Source organism: Anabas testudineus, chromosome 17 (assembly GCF_900324465.2).
Source record: "Anabas testudineus chromosome 17, fAnaTes1.2, whole genome shotgun sequence".
Classification (NCBI taxonomy): Eukaryota; Metazoa; Chordata; class Actinopteri; order Anabantiformes; family Anabantidae; genus Anabas; species Anabas testudineus.
The window spans coordinates 18,590,770-18,607,707 of NC_046626.1; the positions used below are offsets into that span (position 1 = coordinate 18,590,770).

At 44.9% G+C, this 16,938-nt stretch overlaps 1 protein-coding gene across 4 annotated transcripts; it reads left to right on the forward strand.

Moving 5' to 3' along the window:
* The first annotated feature begins 3,030 nt into the window (after positions 1-3,030).
* Positions 3,031-15,993, forward strand: mpz (myelin protein zero). 4 transcript variants are annotated; one of them, XM_026374194.1, is made up of 7 exons: positions 3,031-3,238; positions 4,619-4,785; positions 7,043-7,256; positions 7,944-8,073; positions 8,580-8,622; positions 13,120-13,149; positions 14,140-15,993. In XM_026374194.1, the coding sequence occupies exons 1-7, from the start codon at positions 3,193-3,195 to the stop codon at positions 14,149-14,151; spliced, it is 642 nt and encodes a 213-aa protein (XP_026229979.1). In that variant the 5' UTR covers positions 3,031-3,192; the 3' UTR covers positions 14,152-15,993. The 4 variants fall into 4 exon arrangements, with proteins under 4 accessions (XP_026229979.1, XP_026229976.1, XP_026229980.1 ...); XM_026374191.1 differs by having other exon boundaries at positions 13,120-15,993; XM_026374195.1 differs by lacking the exon at positions 13,120-13,149.
* Positions 15,994-16,938: the final 945 nt, after the last annotated feature.

Below are 16,938 nucleotides of genomic sequence, written 5' to 3' on the forward strand. Positions count from 1 at the left end.
GTACTATGGTTGGGAATCGCTGCTATAACTGCTTTAGATACAGTAATAATTGTTTGTAGATGCTCTGCAGCAGCATTTCTGCAGCAGTTTCCTACTCGAGATCATTTTTTTAGTCAGTGGGTTATTAACCTGTGTCCTATTATGAAACCTAAATGGTATAACACTGCTGTATTTATATTTAATCCTGCCTTCTAGCCTTAACTTTTGACAGTTTTCTGGCCAATTGCTCACCATGGCTCATTTGCCTTATTTGGTTATGGAAATGTTTCGCTTGATTATCCAACCCCTGCAGCAAAACTGCAAGCTGATATAGTCATTTATGGGACTATTTTATGATTGGTTTATGATGATGGTGGTGGTTGTTGTTCTCCCCTTGTCAGTGCTTCACTTTGGCCCACACAGAGAGGCTTGTGCTTAAGGGGGTAAGATTGCAGAGCACTCCATTGGATCATTGTCGACAGTCATTAGTCTTGTGACCTTCATGTGAACCAGCCCCTGTGTTGTGTATCTCTTCTGTTTCTCCTCATCTCTTCCCATCTTGACGGACAAGAAACCCTCGAGCAGTCCCATCTCGGTGGAGCTCTCCCTTCACGGAAGCCCTCCACATCTCGAAAGAGACGTTCACCCTCTGCACATCTGCCAGCCTGTCTTGTGATCAGACTCGCACTCAACTGTGACAAACATACTCAACATTGCAGAAAAATTAGACACGGATAGAGTTGACAAGAGCTAACATCTACAGCTCGGGACGCTTTCCCAGACTGATTATCTCTGGTCTTTTCACTGTGCACTTGTATGGTTTTTTTTTTTCATGCCATTGGAAATAATTCTACGTCAAAGAAAATTACAGGATCACAAGAAAATATGCTCTGTAAATTTCTACGGGTGTCCAATGACACACCCTCACTAAATGCATCTGAGGCCACTGTCTCAACCCGTGAAAAACAAGCTTGATGAGTTATCCAGGCAGACAGTTGAGATGGTTTCATTCACATAGTGGCTAAAGCCTGAGGTACTTTGCGTATTGTCATCTCTAATAACGCCAATTGATATGAAGCCTTGTCCACCTCAATATCAGTAAAGTGCAGCTGAGGACCTGCGTATAATTTCACAAAAATCTCTAAATGCCTCTACAGATCGAGTCTCTTTCTCTCTGCTGCCTCTCTCCGCCATTCTCCCCTCTCCTCTACCTCTCCTTTCTGTATAATTTAGCAGCAGATAAGCTCTCTCTCCTACATTCATGTGCTATATCACTGCCAGCTGAAGGAACGGGGGCCTCCGCTCTATATGTGATACAGTTTCTGCCTGCCAAGCTGAGCCACTGCCGCTGCCATCGTCACTCTGTGCTGACGAGTTTGGGTGCTTGCCACATTCTGCACCTGCCAGGCTCATAAAGAATCCCCCTGTTTCTCTGGGGCCTGGAGGCAGGATCTGCCATAATTGTTAAGGATGTCGCGATGTAGACGTTGAAGCCAAAGCTTAGACAGTTGATGGCGCCAACAAGTTGGCAGATGGTTCATTTTGTTCAGCTGATCCGTCAGCGGGGGTATTTGAGGTGTTAAGATGAATGAGTGGCTGTGATTTGTCACAAGTGGCAAGAATTTATGCCGCGCTTTCAAATGTAAGCAAAAGTCGATCTGTCACTATGTTTTGCTGCTGTCTTGGCCGAGCGCCCCCGTGCAAAAAGGAGACCCTTGATTTGTAGCATGGATGGAGTGGACATCCTCGTCGAGTGCCTCTTCTCCTTCTCACCCTCGTCATGTATGGATCCCTAAGGGGGAGGCGGGATGAGATTGATATGTTTTACACTTGGGGTTGAAGTGAATCCAGCTTGTGTGTTTGCTGAAGCTGCAGGAGAACTGCAGACCATTAATTTTCGCATGTATTCACTATTACAATGCCAGCAGCTAAATTAATGCATATTTATGATGTGTGACAAAATGATGGAATGAGGCCTCCAGAAATTAGGCTTTTGCAGAAATTCCACTCCAGCGTGTCCGTTCATTCACGCCGCTGCCTCTTTTCTCATTTTCTCCCCCCTGCATCTCCCTCTGTATGTGCTGCTGTCTTGCTCTCATGTCTCTGCATCTCGTCCTGTCCTCATATCAACTCATCTATATATAGCAGGTCTCTCCCCACACTCTCGCTGTCTGTGTTACTGGAAAAGTGAGGAGTGGGCGCTGCGCTTTGAATGCACAGCTTTGTCTGGGCAGGAGGAGAAAACGAGGCAGGGTAGAAGAAAGAGAGAGAGACTGAAGAGGAAGAAAGCGCCATTGACAGACGGGCAAACACCAGTCAGCCCTTGTCCCCCTCTCTCTCCATTGTCTCCAAGTGCTAGACGTCAGCAAACGACAGGAATCTGAAGAGAGGGAGGACAGAGAGAAAAGAGAGAGTGAAGAGTCAAGGCTTTGTTTGGGCTGCTGGTCTCAGACCCGGTGAAAGTGCAAGGAGAGGAGAAAGAAGGGTGAGGGATGGGGACGGAGGAGAGAGCACTGAACTGACCTCATTGCAGGATCCCCTCCTCCCTGACTGTAAACAGACAGAAACACACTGAGACAGCCTTTCTCCATTCCCCCATGTAATATTTACATATGAGCAGTGATCACATGCAGAGCTACTGCAGATGGTCATGATTCCCTGTCACATACCCTCGCTGGCACCTACATGCTAAGCGTTGATTAGCGTTCCCTCTCAACTCAATCACATCACAGTGAGGGTGTAATCTAACACATTACATTCATCATGGTGTAACGCGGCACAGAATTTGCAAATTCTCCCCAAGTTGCCCGTTGTTTACCCAATTAATTCAGCAGCTACTGTACGGAGCAGGTGCTGCTTGCCTGCCTCTTTCTTCCACTTCAAAAGATTATGTGTGATTTCTTTCAATGGGGGACAAAATGGAGAAATGTGGAAGGTGGGGGGGAGTGAGTGCGTGGAGGAGGAATGGGCCGGGCCGGGCCTGGGCGAGGGGTGTGGTTGGGTATAAACCAGGGCACAGTGGGGTTTCTGTTGTTTTTGCTGTTTCGAAGCCCTCTGTCCTGGCATCCTGCGCCCCTCTACTCTCCTTTTCTCTCTCTCTCTTTCTTTCTCTTCCTTCCACTCACATTCCCTCCAGAGTGGGACTCTTCTTCAACAAGCTGCTGTTAGGTCTGCGGCATCAGTCTTTTGGGAGCTCCATAGAAGCCTGAAACCATGCTGACGTTTTTGGCGCTGGCGTCGGTTGTCCTCCTGGGAATAGGTAAAAAAAAAAAAAAAGAGAAAGAAAAAGAAATAATCTTTGTTCACTCGTATTTTCATGAGGTCTCTGTGAAGCCCACAATGAATTTTGTCTACTGAAAGCGAAGGAATAATCACTGCACTAATGTGGGGTTAAAGGTTAAGTGAGGCTATGATGAAGAGGGCTTTTTTGTGTTTTGGTTTTGTCTGCTTACCTGAAAATTAATGGAGTTGATCATACTAAAAAGGGTCAATAGGCTTAGTGGTGAATAAATTGATCTTTCACAGAAATGCATCTCCCTCTACACTGGATTAATACTGAACTAAAGCTTTTTAATTGTTATCTTGGCATTTGCCATATTGATTTCATGCAGAAAAGCTATTAGGACACCTGTAGGGAATATAGCTCCTTTGTCATGTGCATTTTGGTAAATGGCCCGGCGCTGTCCATCTGTGCTCCTCTCATCAAACAGGTGTCTCCAAGCTTGCAGAGTTAAAGAGCACTAATATTATGGCTTAAACTGAGGGGAAATACTTTTTGCTGTCAAGCAGGCAGCTTTTTCTGCTCCCCTCCTGTCAGACATTTGCAGTTTTTGTCAGATTTTTAATTAAAAATGTCAAGTGTGATTTCATTGACAAGTTTTGTGAAGGCTGGCTGAAGGACACTCGCTGGGAAAGCTGTGAACTTTATTGTCCAGGTGTTAAAAGAGACAGAGTGCTCCATATACTTAAAGGCATTATTGTTAATGTAGGTCTAAGGATATTGTAACTACTAATGACCTGTACGCATTGTTTTAATGAAACAGAGGGATATAAAAGTAATGTTCGGGCTAACATCGGGAGTGAGGCAGGGGTCTGCAGTTCCTAGGGGCTTTGGCGGTTGTTTGATATGCTGAGTGCATTTTCTAGCAAAGTGAAATATTGATTTTGCAGCCATCATTAAATATTATTCAAGCATAAACAGTGCACATGATTAAGCCAACATAATCCATATTAATGGAGAAAACGATGTTCCCCTTTGACTTTTAGAGACTGGCACCAATATTGCTGCAATAATCCAAATATTTACTGTGTGCGTGTCTGAATTAGTCAATCTGACGCCTTTAAATGGGCAGTTTAACATGCATCTCTGGGTGCATATCCAAGTATTTGTGATTTATTTGATAAATTTAAGCTTAAAACTAGGTCACAAGTGCTAGTTTGTAAGATCAAATATATGATTAAAACAAAGATGTGTGTACATGGCCTCACAGACTTGAGGTGTTCTCTAACAAAACCTCTTACAGTTTGCAGCACAGCTCATTATCTACAGTAAAATGAAGGAGTATTTATCTTGAAACGAGAACCTGTGGAATCCTGTGTCAGTGTTAATTGTAAATTTCCTTCCATGTGTGTCTCGCAGTGCCTGAGCAGTCCCAGGCCATAGTGATTTACACCGGCTGGGAGCGCCATGGCCTAGTGGGCTCCGACATCCGGCTGTCCTGCTCTTTCTTCTCCTGGCGCTGGACCTCGGAGGACGTCACCTTCTCCTGGACATACAGGCCTGATGGCTCCCGGGACAGCATCTCTGTAATATATACTCATGCACACATAAACACTATTTAAGGCTACTGTCATCTGATCAATCTCTTAATCCAGGAAAGAAAATATGCAGTCATGGTTTTTCCCAGTAACTAGGAAGATATCAGAAAATCTTAAAACTGGGGACATCCCCACTAAAGCAGCACTCGATGAGTTTATCATAGAGCAAATTTAACACAAAAAACTTTTAGTAATTAAATGTCTGTTTTACTTTTTTAATTAATAACAACAAGCTCACCGCTCTCATCATCTTCAGCCACATTAGGCAGATGTTTTTATGACAAAGCTCTGATAAGCCCCTACTGTAGACCACCCGTCCAGCATGAAACAGCAGACAGCTAAGAGGTAGATATTTAGCGTACATTATGAAGTGGAAACACATCAGAGGAGAACTCCCTTCTCTGATGTGGTGTAATCCTACTTGAAGGTAACCTCCCTCACATTCAAGAAGCCACGAATAAACATTTCAAACGGGAACACAAAAGCGTCTTTTCCAGCTACAGAAATGTAGACTTGCCAACAATGGCTGCTTGTTCTGTCAGAAAGCTTTTTTTGTTTTTGCCGTCTCTGCCCCAAACAGGCACCGGCACAAACAGAAGGGAGTGGCGTCCTGATGTCATTTTACATGATTTCTGGGCATAGAAATAAAAAACATAAATTCTAATTTGGTTTATTTGGGATGGCTTGTGAACTTGGTTGGTGCAGTTTTAATGTCATGATGAAGAGAATTAAAACGTGGCTGATCCTTTTTATTTTCATCAGCACAGAAAAATGAATGCACTTTGAGTTTGCTTGTGTTCATCTACTGTGGGGAACAACAAGCACAGCACACAGAAACTTTCTCTCCTAGTCTCCTCCACCCTTCTTGCAGCCTCACCTGCCTCATGCTCTTTAATTTCACTCTCCCTGCCCTTATCATCCTGCCATCTCTCTAATCTCTCTATCTCCCCATCCTGACTGCGCCTCCCTCTCTCCACCTCCCTTAATCTCCTTCTTCGCAGCCCTGCCTTCTTTGTCCCTCCCCTCCTCTCTCATTATCTACTCCCCACACCTCCTTCGCCTCATCTGTCTCCCACGGTGCCCTCACTTTGAAACTAGATTTCCCTTCTCTCTTTTTTTCACTTATCTTCTGTCACTCATTTCTTCACCTGCCTGGACAGATTTACACTTTCATACATCTATCTGTTTTCATGCTGCATTTGTCCTTTTCAAATGTCATATTTGATTTCTGACATGTTCATATCACATGTAAGGTTACGTGGGATTTATGGAACATGTTTATGTGTTTCACCCGGCCTTAAATCTTCAATTAGACACAATGTGAAACCCACAGTTTCGACTCAATACGACCTTGTGAAGTCTGGGTCATCAGCACAAAACCCCTTTTTATTCCAGTCGTTGACTCTCTGCTCACTTAGGTATTGACCAAAATCAATTAGCATCCAATTAAAAATCTATTATTCAAACTCTGGACTTAATACGTGATGGCACTTTTCCAATTTAGAAGACTGTTTCATAGGGCTGAGTGTTGGTACCAAACCAATGCTTATAATTAAATAATAATAAATAAATAAAATTCAGTAAACTTACTGCTACAAAAATCTGTTTTGCAAAAATCTGTTTTGCAGATGCAAAATATCCTAAATTAAAAACTGTAGTAAATTAATTATTTTTAAATATTAACAGAGGATCAAATTTCCTTCCTTCTCAACACTCCATCTGACTCTTGGTCTCTTTACGCTCATTATTTTGCTCTTCTGGTCTTCAGCTTTACTGTTTTGGTTCATTTTCTGTGCTCTCATAGTGTTGCTTCACTTCAGCACTGACCAGTAGACAGCAACTTTCTAGGAGCCAAACAATTTCCCCTAGCAGTTGGTGGAGACCAATTAAAAGAGTTAGACCTGGTCCTTCCAGGTAGGCAAACACACAGCTCCAGAAGAATGCTAATGTTACCTTTGTATAAAAGTGTCTGGAAAATAACTAAATGTAAACCCTGCACTTTAAAACAAGCAAACCGATCCTAACAAGCTGTTAGGAAATAGGCACATTTGTTATTGGCTGTCAGAAATGTCAAAAATCAAGTAATATGACAAGGCTTCAGTATTTAGTGCTACAGGCGAATTTCATTTTGTACCAGAACAGTAACAGGAACAAGAACTAGAGACTTTCATATTCTTTCATATTGATCGTTCAAATGCATTCGTTATTTTGGAGAGTAACATCCCCGCTCCTCTTTGTCCTACAGATTTTCCACTACACCAGTGGTGTCGCCTACGTCGACAACAAGGGCCCATTCAGGGATCGGCTGGAGTTCGTGGGGAACCCCGGCCGTCGCGATGGCTCCATCTTGCTTAAGAACCTGGATTTCAATGACAACGGCACCTTCACCTGTGACGCGAAGAACCCCCCTGACATAGTGGGCCGCCCCTCCAGTGTCCGGCTGCTGGTCTTTGAGAAAGGTGAGGAGGGAGGGAGCATGGCGAGACCTGTGAGGGCTCTTCAGCAAAATCTAATTCCCCTGTATGTAAAGTCTAACACTAGCGTTGCCTCTCATCTGTATCAGCTGATTAATTTTTCACTGAGCCCATACAGCATATTTCAGTGTTTTTAGCTTTTAGCTGTTCCCAATTGTTGTTATAATCACTCCAAACTCTGACATTAATTAAATTTATTTGCACTGTGTATCAGACTAAAGCGAGCTCAGTGTGCAGAGCAGTCGTTGCACCTCGTCCTTTCGAATTCCTCACACCTCCCTTTTCAAATGAAATCAATTACAATTCTATCTCTTTCCTTATTTCAGATTGCTATCACTGCCTCCCTTTCACGTCTTTTCTCCCCCTCACCTTCTCCTCCCATTCCTCTCCTCCTCTACACCTTTCCCCACATTCTCCATCTCTATTACTCCACCTCTTCTCTCACTTCTTTCTGCCTGCACACGTTGTTCACCCCGTCCTCTCCTATCAGCTTCCTCTCTCTTAAGACACCATTGTTTATTTTTCTTCAGGTCTTTGTTTTACTTTTTTCTTCTACATCTCTCACTTGTGGTCCATCTTTACCTCTTTCTTATTCTCAGATTCACTGGTTTGCACTGGTGCTCTCTGTTCTACCTGCTAACACTCTGCTCTTTTCCTCTCCTCCATCCATAGTGCCGATCCAGGCTGGCGTGATCACAGGAGCCATCATTGGGGTGGTGCTGGGCCTGCTGGTGCTCATTGTGGTGATCTACTACCTGATGAGGTTCCTGGTGGCACGCCGTGTCTTCAGCCTCAGTGTCAGGTCAGTGCCCAGCTTGTGGCCAGCAGCGCTCTGCCAGTCAGGTTTGTGCCAGGGACTGGAGCTGAGGCCAGAGCCCATCCCTGGCACGGACACCTGCGTGGCCAAGCTGGCGTAGCTGCCCCACCATGATTCGATTTGGTTAGGTGTGCGAGGTTTAGATTTGAAGTTAGTCAGCTGGAAAGGGATAACGTCTCTTCCCTCTCATTTAGATTTAATCTAAAAACTGCACTGGGTAGGTCCAAAGCAAGATGATTAAAAGTGGTGAAGCGGAGGTGTCTGACTGGATAATCCACAAGATCACAAAGCTGATGGATCCATCATCCTGCTTGTATCTATCCAGTCATATGAGATCCTAATGCACCTATCAGCTGCTGGCTGTGTTTGAGACACCAGTAGATTAAGTTGATGTCCTCTTTATGATGGCTGCCAGGCAGTGCTGCCCTGTGACCACTGGAGGGAGAGATAGATTCGACATCCTGACATTGTCTTTCTTTTGTCCCCTCCAGCAAACATGGCAAGAAAAAGAAAGAGGGATCACAGCAGAGACAGGCAAGTTCACTCCTTTCCTTCGTCCACATCCCCTCTTCTTCCTCCTCCTCCCTTCCCTCTGCCTACTTTCCTCACACACTCCATCACATGTGCACATCCACTTGACAACACCAAATGCAACAGCTTGCTTTGCTGTCACACTCAGGCGCTAAATAGTGAAATGACGTTCTTTTGGAGAGATTACAGAATCGCTCGCTGTTGGAATATTTGTAAGGCTCAGGAAATGTGGTGTCAGAAGGAATGCTCGTCTATTCTGTGCAGCGCCGCTACACAATAGCACATATCCAACATGACAATGCATAACAGCACAGATTCATAATCGCATTCCCCCCAATGCAAGTCCAAGCAGCTCCAATATGTCCGCACACTTAGCCAGCTCCCACTCACAGCAACATATCAACAACAAAATAACATGTCATTCAAACTCTGCCCAGCAAACACTAATAACAGTGTTCAAGCTGCTCAAATTCTAGTACCGTCTCAGCGTTTGAGGTGCTTTAAAGCCTGCACTGTCCCTCCTCTCTCTCTCTCCTTCCCGTGGCCCTCACGCCTCCTTCGGCTCCCTCGGGGGGACCAAACAGAACGGTGCGAGTAAACAGCCACAGGACAAAAATCAAACCAGTGACTGTGAAATGGCCAAAGCCAGGTCACACCGCTAATGCTATTGCTGCATTGAATGGGACTGTGATTTGCTCGCAGAGAGGAAATGGATGGGAGCTGCTGATTTTGCTCACTGGGAGTCAAATGAAAATCACTGGGCTTATTATGGTCTGGGTTGTTATCAGTACTTTTACTCTGCTGCACGCCGAGGATTTGGGGGTTTTTTCTTTCCCTTCTTTTCCTCAAGGGAGTGTGATAGCCTCAAGTGGTGGATTAATCAGACATTTTGGTGCCTTGTATTCTTTTGTGAATACAAGGCACCAGGGCAAGTTCTGTTTGATTACTCTGTGGTAATGTGGGGGCTGGATGGTTGCGGGGGTGTATTGTAATCGACTGTATGCCTTACATGCTGATAATGAAAAAAAAAAAGGGAAGTCAAGAGACTTTTCCTAAATGAAAAATCGACTTTCAAACGAGAGCCGCGCAAAGACATCCAAGGCGGGAGATCAAAGGTGTTATTGTTGCAGCGTCTCATTCGGCCGCAGGTACAAGCCGATGTAAAGATGAGTGATCAGCGGCGCCGGCGTCCGCCATCTTGCCCCAGTGGCTCAAACCTAGAGGGTGACACTACTGAGGGCCGATCCTTCCTCCTACCTCAAACAAGTGCGCTCATTCCCATCTCCCCAGAGCCTGTCTTCCTCCCTCTGTCTTCCTCTTTCCTTTCTTCTGTCGTATGATTGTCAGGTTACTCTTGAGCTGCAGTCAGTTGCTCTCAAGTGCCTGCGGCGGGTGACAGTGCATATATGAATAAATAACTCACCGCCAAAAGGACACTGAAATATTTGACAATGTTGTCATTTACAGTTACTCTCACGCAACTCTCGGCTCTGAAGAAACGTACACAGCAAAAACAGAGATTCCATCTCAGCTCACACTCCCGTATTTTTTATTTTTATTTATTTTTTTCCTCAGAACCAATTCTTCTTGTAGCTACGCCACACACACAGCGGACCCACAGTGCGCTCATAAGTGGTTGTTTGATCAAATAGCCCTTATTAGGAGGCTCTGCTGACACGACACATTTCTGTATCAGCCTCACCATCTTCGTTTCTTTCTGTTTGCTCGGCTTGCATTACAAATCTCCAAAAGGCTGTGGGTGAGGGAGTGAGTGAGGGGGGGAGTGAGACACAGATACAAAGGAACCCCGTGATGTGTGCTACTCCCCATTAGGTGGAGTTGTGGGAGAGGAGTTCACCCCACAGCTACACTCATAAGGGATGAAGCTCACAGGGATGAACACACACACACACACACACAGTGTACTGGAATGATAATTGAGTGCACTTGGTATCGATCTGAGCTCACACACACTCACACACACGCACACACAACCTTCCCATTCTTCTTTCCAACCACCAACTGCCTCCCTCCACTCACTTCACTTCACTCCCTCCCCCTCTCTCATTCACATTCCTTTTATCCGCTCCCCTGTCTCCCTCTCTTCAGTCACATCCTCCTTCTCCTCCTCCTCCTCTTCTTCCCCACCTCCCACCACCTCTCTGTGCCTTTGACTTCCTCGCTGACCATGAGAAGCATCTATCTGTCTGTAATTCCCTCTCTCCTCTTCCCTTTTTACTTCCCCTCTGTCGATTCGTCCTCATCCCGCTCCCCACCGCCGCTGCCGCCTCACCTTCTTTCCAGTTTGTCTCCACAGGAGCTCTGGGTTCTGATCAGCTTCAGTTCTGGACAGAAAATCACTACCTCTCACTCTTCATCTACCTCTCAATCTCCCTCCTCACCTGTCACCGTTTCCTTTTAGTATGCAGCAGAGGATTCAACCACTTACTCAGCTATCTACCTCCCCACCAGTCCCTCCTATTTTGCCACTGTACCCACATTTCATTTGAAGTGTGTGCAGCCCCTGTAACAAGGGTGGTTCTGCATTCATGCCTTAGCAGGCTGGAGTGTGTTTACGAAGCAGCCCAGTCGTTAGCGTGGGAGCTCTGCAATACAGTGCAGCACAAACTGAGCCTACTGTGGGATGCATAATGCAATGATGTATGAGAGAACGTAAGTATGATCGAAGGTAATGACACCAGATAGGCTGCACAGCTGCCCCGTGGAGCAGGATGTTAGCTACAGCGTGCGCCTCTATTACAGTCTTATCAGTGTGCTGCTTTTGCACAGAGCACAATTAAAGATGATAAATTTTCTAATGCAATCAGTGGGGTATTATTAGTTGAAGCTTCAGTGGGTGGAAGCAGCCCCTAGTGTGCTTTCCACTGCTGGCTAACCTGATATATTAGAGCGCAAGTATTTTAGTCTCCAAACCTGAGATCTAGCACACTTCACAACAGTGTCCCGTCCTGTTGTTCAACCTGTGGAAGTGTATGAAAAGTACATAGCGTTGTGAAAACCATTATATATAAGTGAAGTTTCATTAGGCGCCATCAGACCATTATTGTGCACTTGTGATGCTTTTCAATAGGTTATCTCACAGGTTAATGCACTGGGATACAGCTATTGTAAAGTTAAGTGTTTCTTTGACCTTATCTCCACTCTGTCCAGCCCTTCCTGATGGATTTGTTGTGCTAAAAGTGAAGCCTTGCTCTACTTCCTTTTTCCCTCCTACCCTTTAAGCCTTCTATAGATTTGTTAGAGTTATTTTTAGACATTGAACATACAATATACAGAATGAGTGGGAGTGAATGGGTGAATTACATAAGTGCTATAGTTGGAAGAATATTTGTTCAGACCCGTCACTGACCACCAGCAAAATTGTCTAGAAGATCTATTATAAATCATTTATTCCCCTGCAAACATTCATCACTTATTTAAAAGCTGATTTATATGATTTGTTAACAAATATATGATGGCTGCCTTAAAGTGCAGCCAGTCCTTGAAGTATTTATTTTATTTCATTTTATTATTATTATTATTATTTCTTTGAAGTCAGTTACCTTAAAAGTGTAAAGGGTGCATGGATGTGGATAAAAAGGGAAAACGTTCTGAACAAATTATATTTACTGACTATAATAAAATAATAAAGTATATTATTAAGTAATTCCCAAGATGGTGCATTATCACAATTTATTCATTTAAACAATTTGTGCACGTAAACAAAAGAGGGAAGTAAAAAAACGTGCATATTTTGAGTAATAATAATAATAATATAAACATTTGTATGACACTAAGGTTAAAAAATAAGCTTAAAAGCAGGAGCAGCTTTATTTCAAAATTTAACAAGTCTTGAATAATTCAGATTAGCTACAGTTATCCAGGCATCACTTTTCACCCTAATTTATGCAGTTGTCAAACTTTTCACTTGCAAATTTAAGTTCAGTTTTCAACTAAGCACGACCAAATTTAAAGATGTAGGAAATATTAAAACCAGTGCTGGACGATTCCCAGTTAAAACCCAGTGTGGTAAATACTCTGTAGTGTGTGTGAGTGTGTGTGTGTGTGTGAGTGTTATTGATCTTTTGTCACACAGGTGTCACAGGTGTATGGAGCCTGCCTGCCACTGTGTCCCATCCTAACGCATGGTTACCTGTTTTGTCACCCCCTTACAGCTCTGGACACCACCACCCCTCACTTGCTACCCCCTCCCCTAAAAGGACTGTCTCTCTATCTCCTCCCCTCTCTCTGTCTTTCTGTTTGTCTCACTCTCTCCTCGTCCTCCTAAATGTGTTTTTCTCTCCTCTTCACACAGCTCCCCCCCCGTCCTCCTAACATCATCTCTCATCGTCTCACTTCTAACACACCCATCTCACCCTCCCTTCCCGACCTCCTCGCCCTCTCTCTTTCTCTGTCTCTATCTCCCTCACGCTCCTTTCCTCCTGAAGTGACTCTCCTCCCCTGTTCTCCACCCGACCCCCTCTCCCTCCTCCCCCACAGGGCCCCGTGCCTCCCGCCGAACCCTCCAAGGTGAAGGCGGCTGCCTCGGAAAAGAAGAAGCAGGAGTCACGCAAGGATAAGAAATAGGATACGGGGAGGGGCTGGGGTGGGCTCGCCGGCCGGCTGCTCCAGCCCGTGCGCCAGGTGGTGGCGAAGGCCCAGTCCAAGCAGAAGCAAACCATAGTCAGAAAAACAGAAAGGGTGGGGAGCGGAGGCGGGGAGGGCTCAGGCCGGGTTCTGATGACCATCGAGTTGGAGATGATCCGCAAAAATGGGGAAGAGAGGCCCGGTAGTGGCGAAGGGGCAGGGAGGTCCAAACCACTTGGCCTTCTCTCCCGCCTCGCCAACCAGCTCACCTTCAAGCAATAGACCAATAGGGAACCAGGGGAGGCCAAAGGGGGGGGAGGGAGCTGTTGAGAGAGTCCACTACAGCGGGAGAGTTCACCACAACTTACTTTCCACCCACCACCACAAACACCGACCTGAGTCCCCGAATAAATGAGTCAAATCATATCTGCTCTTGTTACAGGCTGATGACTGTAGATGCAGCAGCTATATGCGCAGAGATCTTAGATGTCGTGATAATCTCTTACACCAGCCGGCACCCTGAGTACTTTTGTCAGGTCATAAGATATGCCATTTGAAGCGAGACCCTAAGACGGCTGAGTTTGATAACAAAATCTAAAAAGCTGCTCCTCGGGTTTTGCCTTTCTGGTTCCTTTCATTGTGATCCTATCCACCGAAAAAGCTTTCTCCAAGTGCGTCCGATACGCATCACGAATCCCCAGCTGCGGGGACAAGCCAATTTGCTTTTTTTTTCTTTTTTTTGAAGGCGACATGTCAAACTCTAACTTGCTCCCCCCACACACTCTCCTATCCCATTTCTTCCTCTTTCACTGTGAATTTCCTGACTTTCTTGTTAATTCAAATTACAAAAGTGATTTATATGCTAACTGCTCTATCCTGTCTCTCTTCCTCTCTCTCGTCCCTTCCCTCTTTTCGTCCTTTTCTTTCCTATAGATAAAGGTCTGACTTCTCCATGACTGCATCCACTCCTCTAGTCTGCTCCCTCCTTTTCTGCCCAGCCTGATGCAACCCCCATTATTTCCCATTATCTCTACTCTTTCAAGACAGCACTGGCTGTAAGAATAGTCCTTCCGTATCAGTGGCAACAATGTCAAATTATTTTTACAACGCCTCATCGGAGAGCGTGTATGCTCTCATTGGGCAAACTGTAAAACTGTTTAAGTCCTAACTACGCACATAACTTCTTTAAGAGGAACCCGAAAGACATCCCCCTGTGTTTAGGGTTCCCTGAATCTTCCCCCTTAACGTTTACGACACAGTCACACGCACTGAGCAGAGTTGTGAGTGCACAGTGGACTTCAGATAGAGGAAAAAGAAAGACACAGAGGGAGAGGAGAGTGATAGTGTGAGAGAAATATGATTCCTGCTCTTAGCCGGCGTAGATAGAGGTTGAAGCCCTCGAGCTCGGGGTGATTCAATCCCCTCACATTTGAGCTAATGGAGGTTGTCGCCGTGTCCCTGCCCTGGCTAAAGGGGGCTATTTCTGGCCCTATAAGAGCGCAGGCTTACTGTAACAGCTGCACATTTTTCAGCCGACAGGGTAGGAGGGGAGAGAGAGTAAGAGGCGAGCAGGGGCGAGGGCTTGTTGTGCTGTTTGTGCCTGAGTGCACGGGGGCTGTCCGCTGCAGACTCGTCGGCCGGCGACTGACAACCTGGAATGACGTCACGGCCCCGAGCGTTGACGGACGCTCTCAGGAGTCTGACAAAAGAGCTTACCAGGGAGAGAGAGTTATTTTAGGTCCAGCTAATCCACTCGCACGTTTCTCCTCACCAACCCAGGGCTAATTATTTTAGCACGTGCTGGTAACAAGATATCTCTCTCTACATCTCCCTCCCTGCCTCCCGTGCTGTCTTCACTCTGTTTTTCACTCTTCATCTCTGGCCACATCTTGGGATTCATCTCCACCCTTCCTTCTGTCCTTGCTTCTTCTTTATCTCTTCCTCTTCCTGTCGTCTAGTGACTTTGCACTGCGTTATTCCCCAACAGAACAGGCCTCTACACAATCCACTCCACTCTTTAAGCTTCTCCTTATCTGACTGCCAGGCCTACAGCACAATGCTCTGCTCCTCCATTCTCTCTCTTCTGTCCTTCCTCCTCCTTCACATCCTCCTCCTTCCCTTTTTCAAACTCGGTGATGGACACTCCCTGCGTCATGCCCAATGATCGACGAATGCCCCCTCCTTTGCCCTTCAAAATGTCACCTCTGCCAAAGGCATGTCCCCTGCCAGCCTGACTTCCCTCCTTCCTCCGACCCTTTACTGTCTTGTTTCTGCTGGTTCAAACGCCAAAACACTGTCCTCTGTCCACTACTGGCAATGAAAGAAAACACATGGGCACAAATTTGCCTTTAGTTTTCACTGAAGACGCCAAACAGAAACTTATAATCTAGCTAGCTCTTCTTCGGGCGCAAATACGAAGTGTGATTTATGTATATGTGTGTCTAGTTAAAGAGTGTTAAAAATTACATTTGAAATAAAGCAAAAAAACAACAGTATGTCACCCTAAGTAAAGCAAATAATAGTTTTCTGAGACATTTTTTACATGTGTACAGAAGAAAACACATGGAGAACATGTTTAACATAGCAGGGAGGAAATGTAATTGTATTCAGTGGAATATGATTTTATATTTCTGACCTTGTGTGTTATGGAAGGTACTGTGTGGCTGTCTCTTTGGTGCACGTTTTATTCTGAGATGAAAGGAAATTGAGGTTGTTGTGCGGTGTCAGACAGAAGATCGGGGGGGCGGATAAGGGTTTGGTTAGCCTCAGAATCAGTGCAGTGTGGCTGGGGAGAAAAAAGGGGAGGAAGGTGCTTGCTGTGGGGGAAAGCTTTGGAGGAAGAGATTTATCTGGTGTATTAAGCCAAGCTAAAACTCCATATGTATCACTACAGATAGAGCCTGCTCTTCCCTCAGAGGTTTCTTTTAAAGGTGCTCCTTCCCCAACCCTGAGCCAAAGATGGTTTGCGATCAGTGTGCTTGATATGCAGGGTGGACAGTGTAGACTTGAATGTTCCTTTAAAATTCATAACAGGAATGGAGGTGCTAAAATCCACATCTTTATAACTGGAGATCTGTTTCACTAGTCGCTGTTTAACTATCCAGTCAAATGGATTAGTTAGAATGTTTTCTTCTTTTTCAGCAAAGCCACACAGACACCTGACATAAGACAAACAGCATTAAAATGCCTTTGAAAATGATTTGTTTGTATGTATTATGAACTGTATTAGTCATAGTTGCACAATAACATCCCTTTATTTGAAATGACTGGAGCTTCTTACATTTTTTTTTTTACTTTTATTTTAATGCTTTTGATAATTCCAGAGCGCTAACAACATTTGATGACTCTGTATAATGTGTTGTAAAGAGAACGTAAATAAAAATTAAAGCCCCAAGTGCAGCTGTTGTCAACAGGAGACGAGGTAAACCCAGCTGGGAAGGTTTACAGCCTCCTTTCTATCTGTTCCAGGTCCCAACCATTGTCTAAGTCTGTCGCAAACGTCCCTGCCAAGACATACTTTCATGAATGTTACAAAGGAAGAATTTTTTTCCAAAATGAGATATCTGCCATTTGAATGAAGACTTTGGTGGCTGGCATGAAAGTAAAACTCATTATGGAATAGCACAACCCATATTAGGTGTCTGGAGACATTTGCATACACAATAAGAACATTTTATAGGATGTGATCCGCAGAATTTAAATGGTGAACAAGGGACACCTGGCTTTTTTTTC

What these genes read in the sequence shown, in the direction of transcription:
- mpz (XM_026374191.1), top strand. Translation starts at nt 3,193, where the DNA reads ATGCTGACGTTTTTGGCGCTGGCGTCGGTTGTCCTCCTGGGAATAG. An exon ending in GGTTGTCCTCCTGGGAATAG is followed by an intron (nt 3,239 to 4,618) that starts GTAAAAAAAAAA and finishes TGTGTCTCGCAG; the next exon opens with TGCCTGAGCAGTCCCAGGCC. An exon ending in GCTGCTGGTCTTTGAGAAAG is followed by an intron (nt 7,257 to 7,943) that starts GTGAGGAGGGAG and finishes CTCCATCCATAG; the next exon opens with TGCCGATCCAGGCTGGCGTG.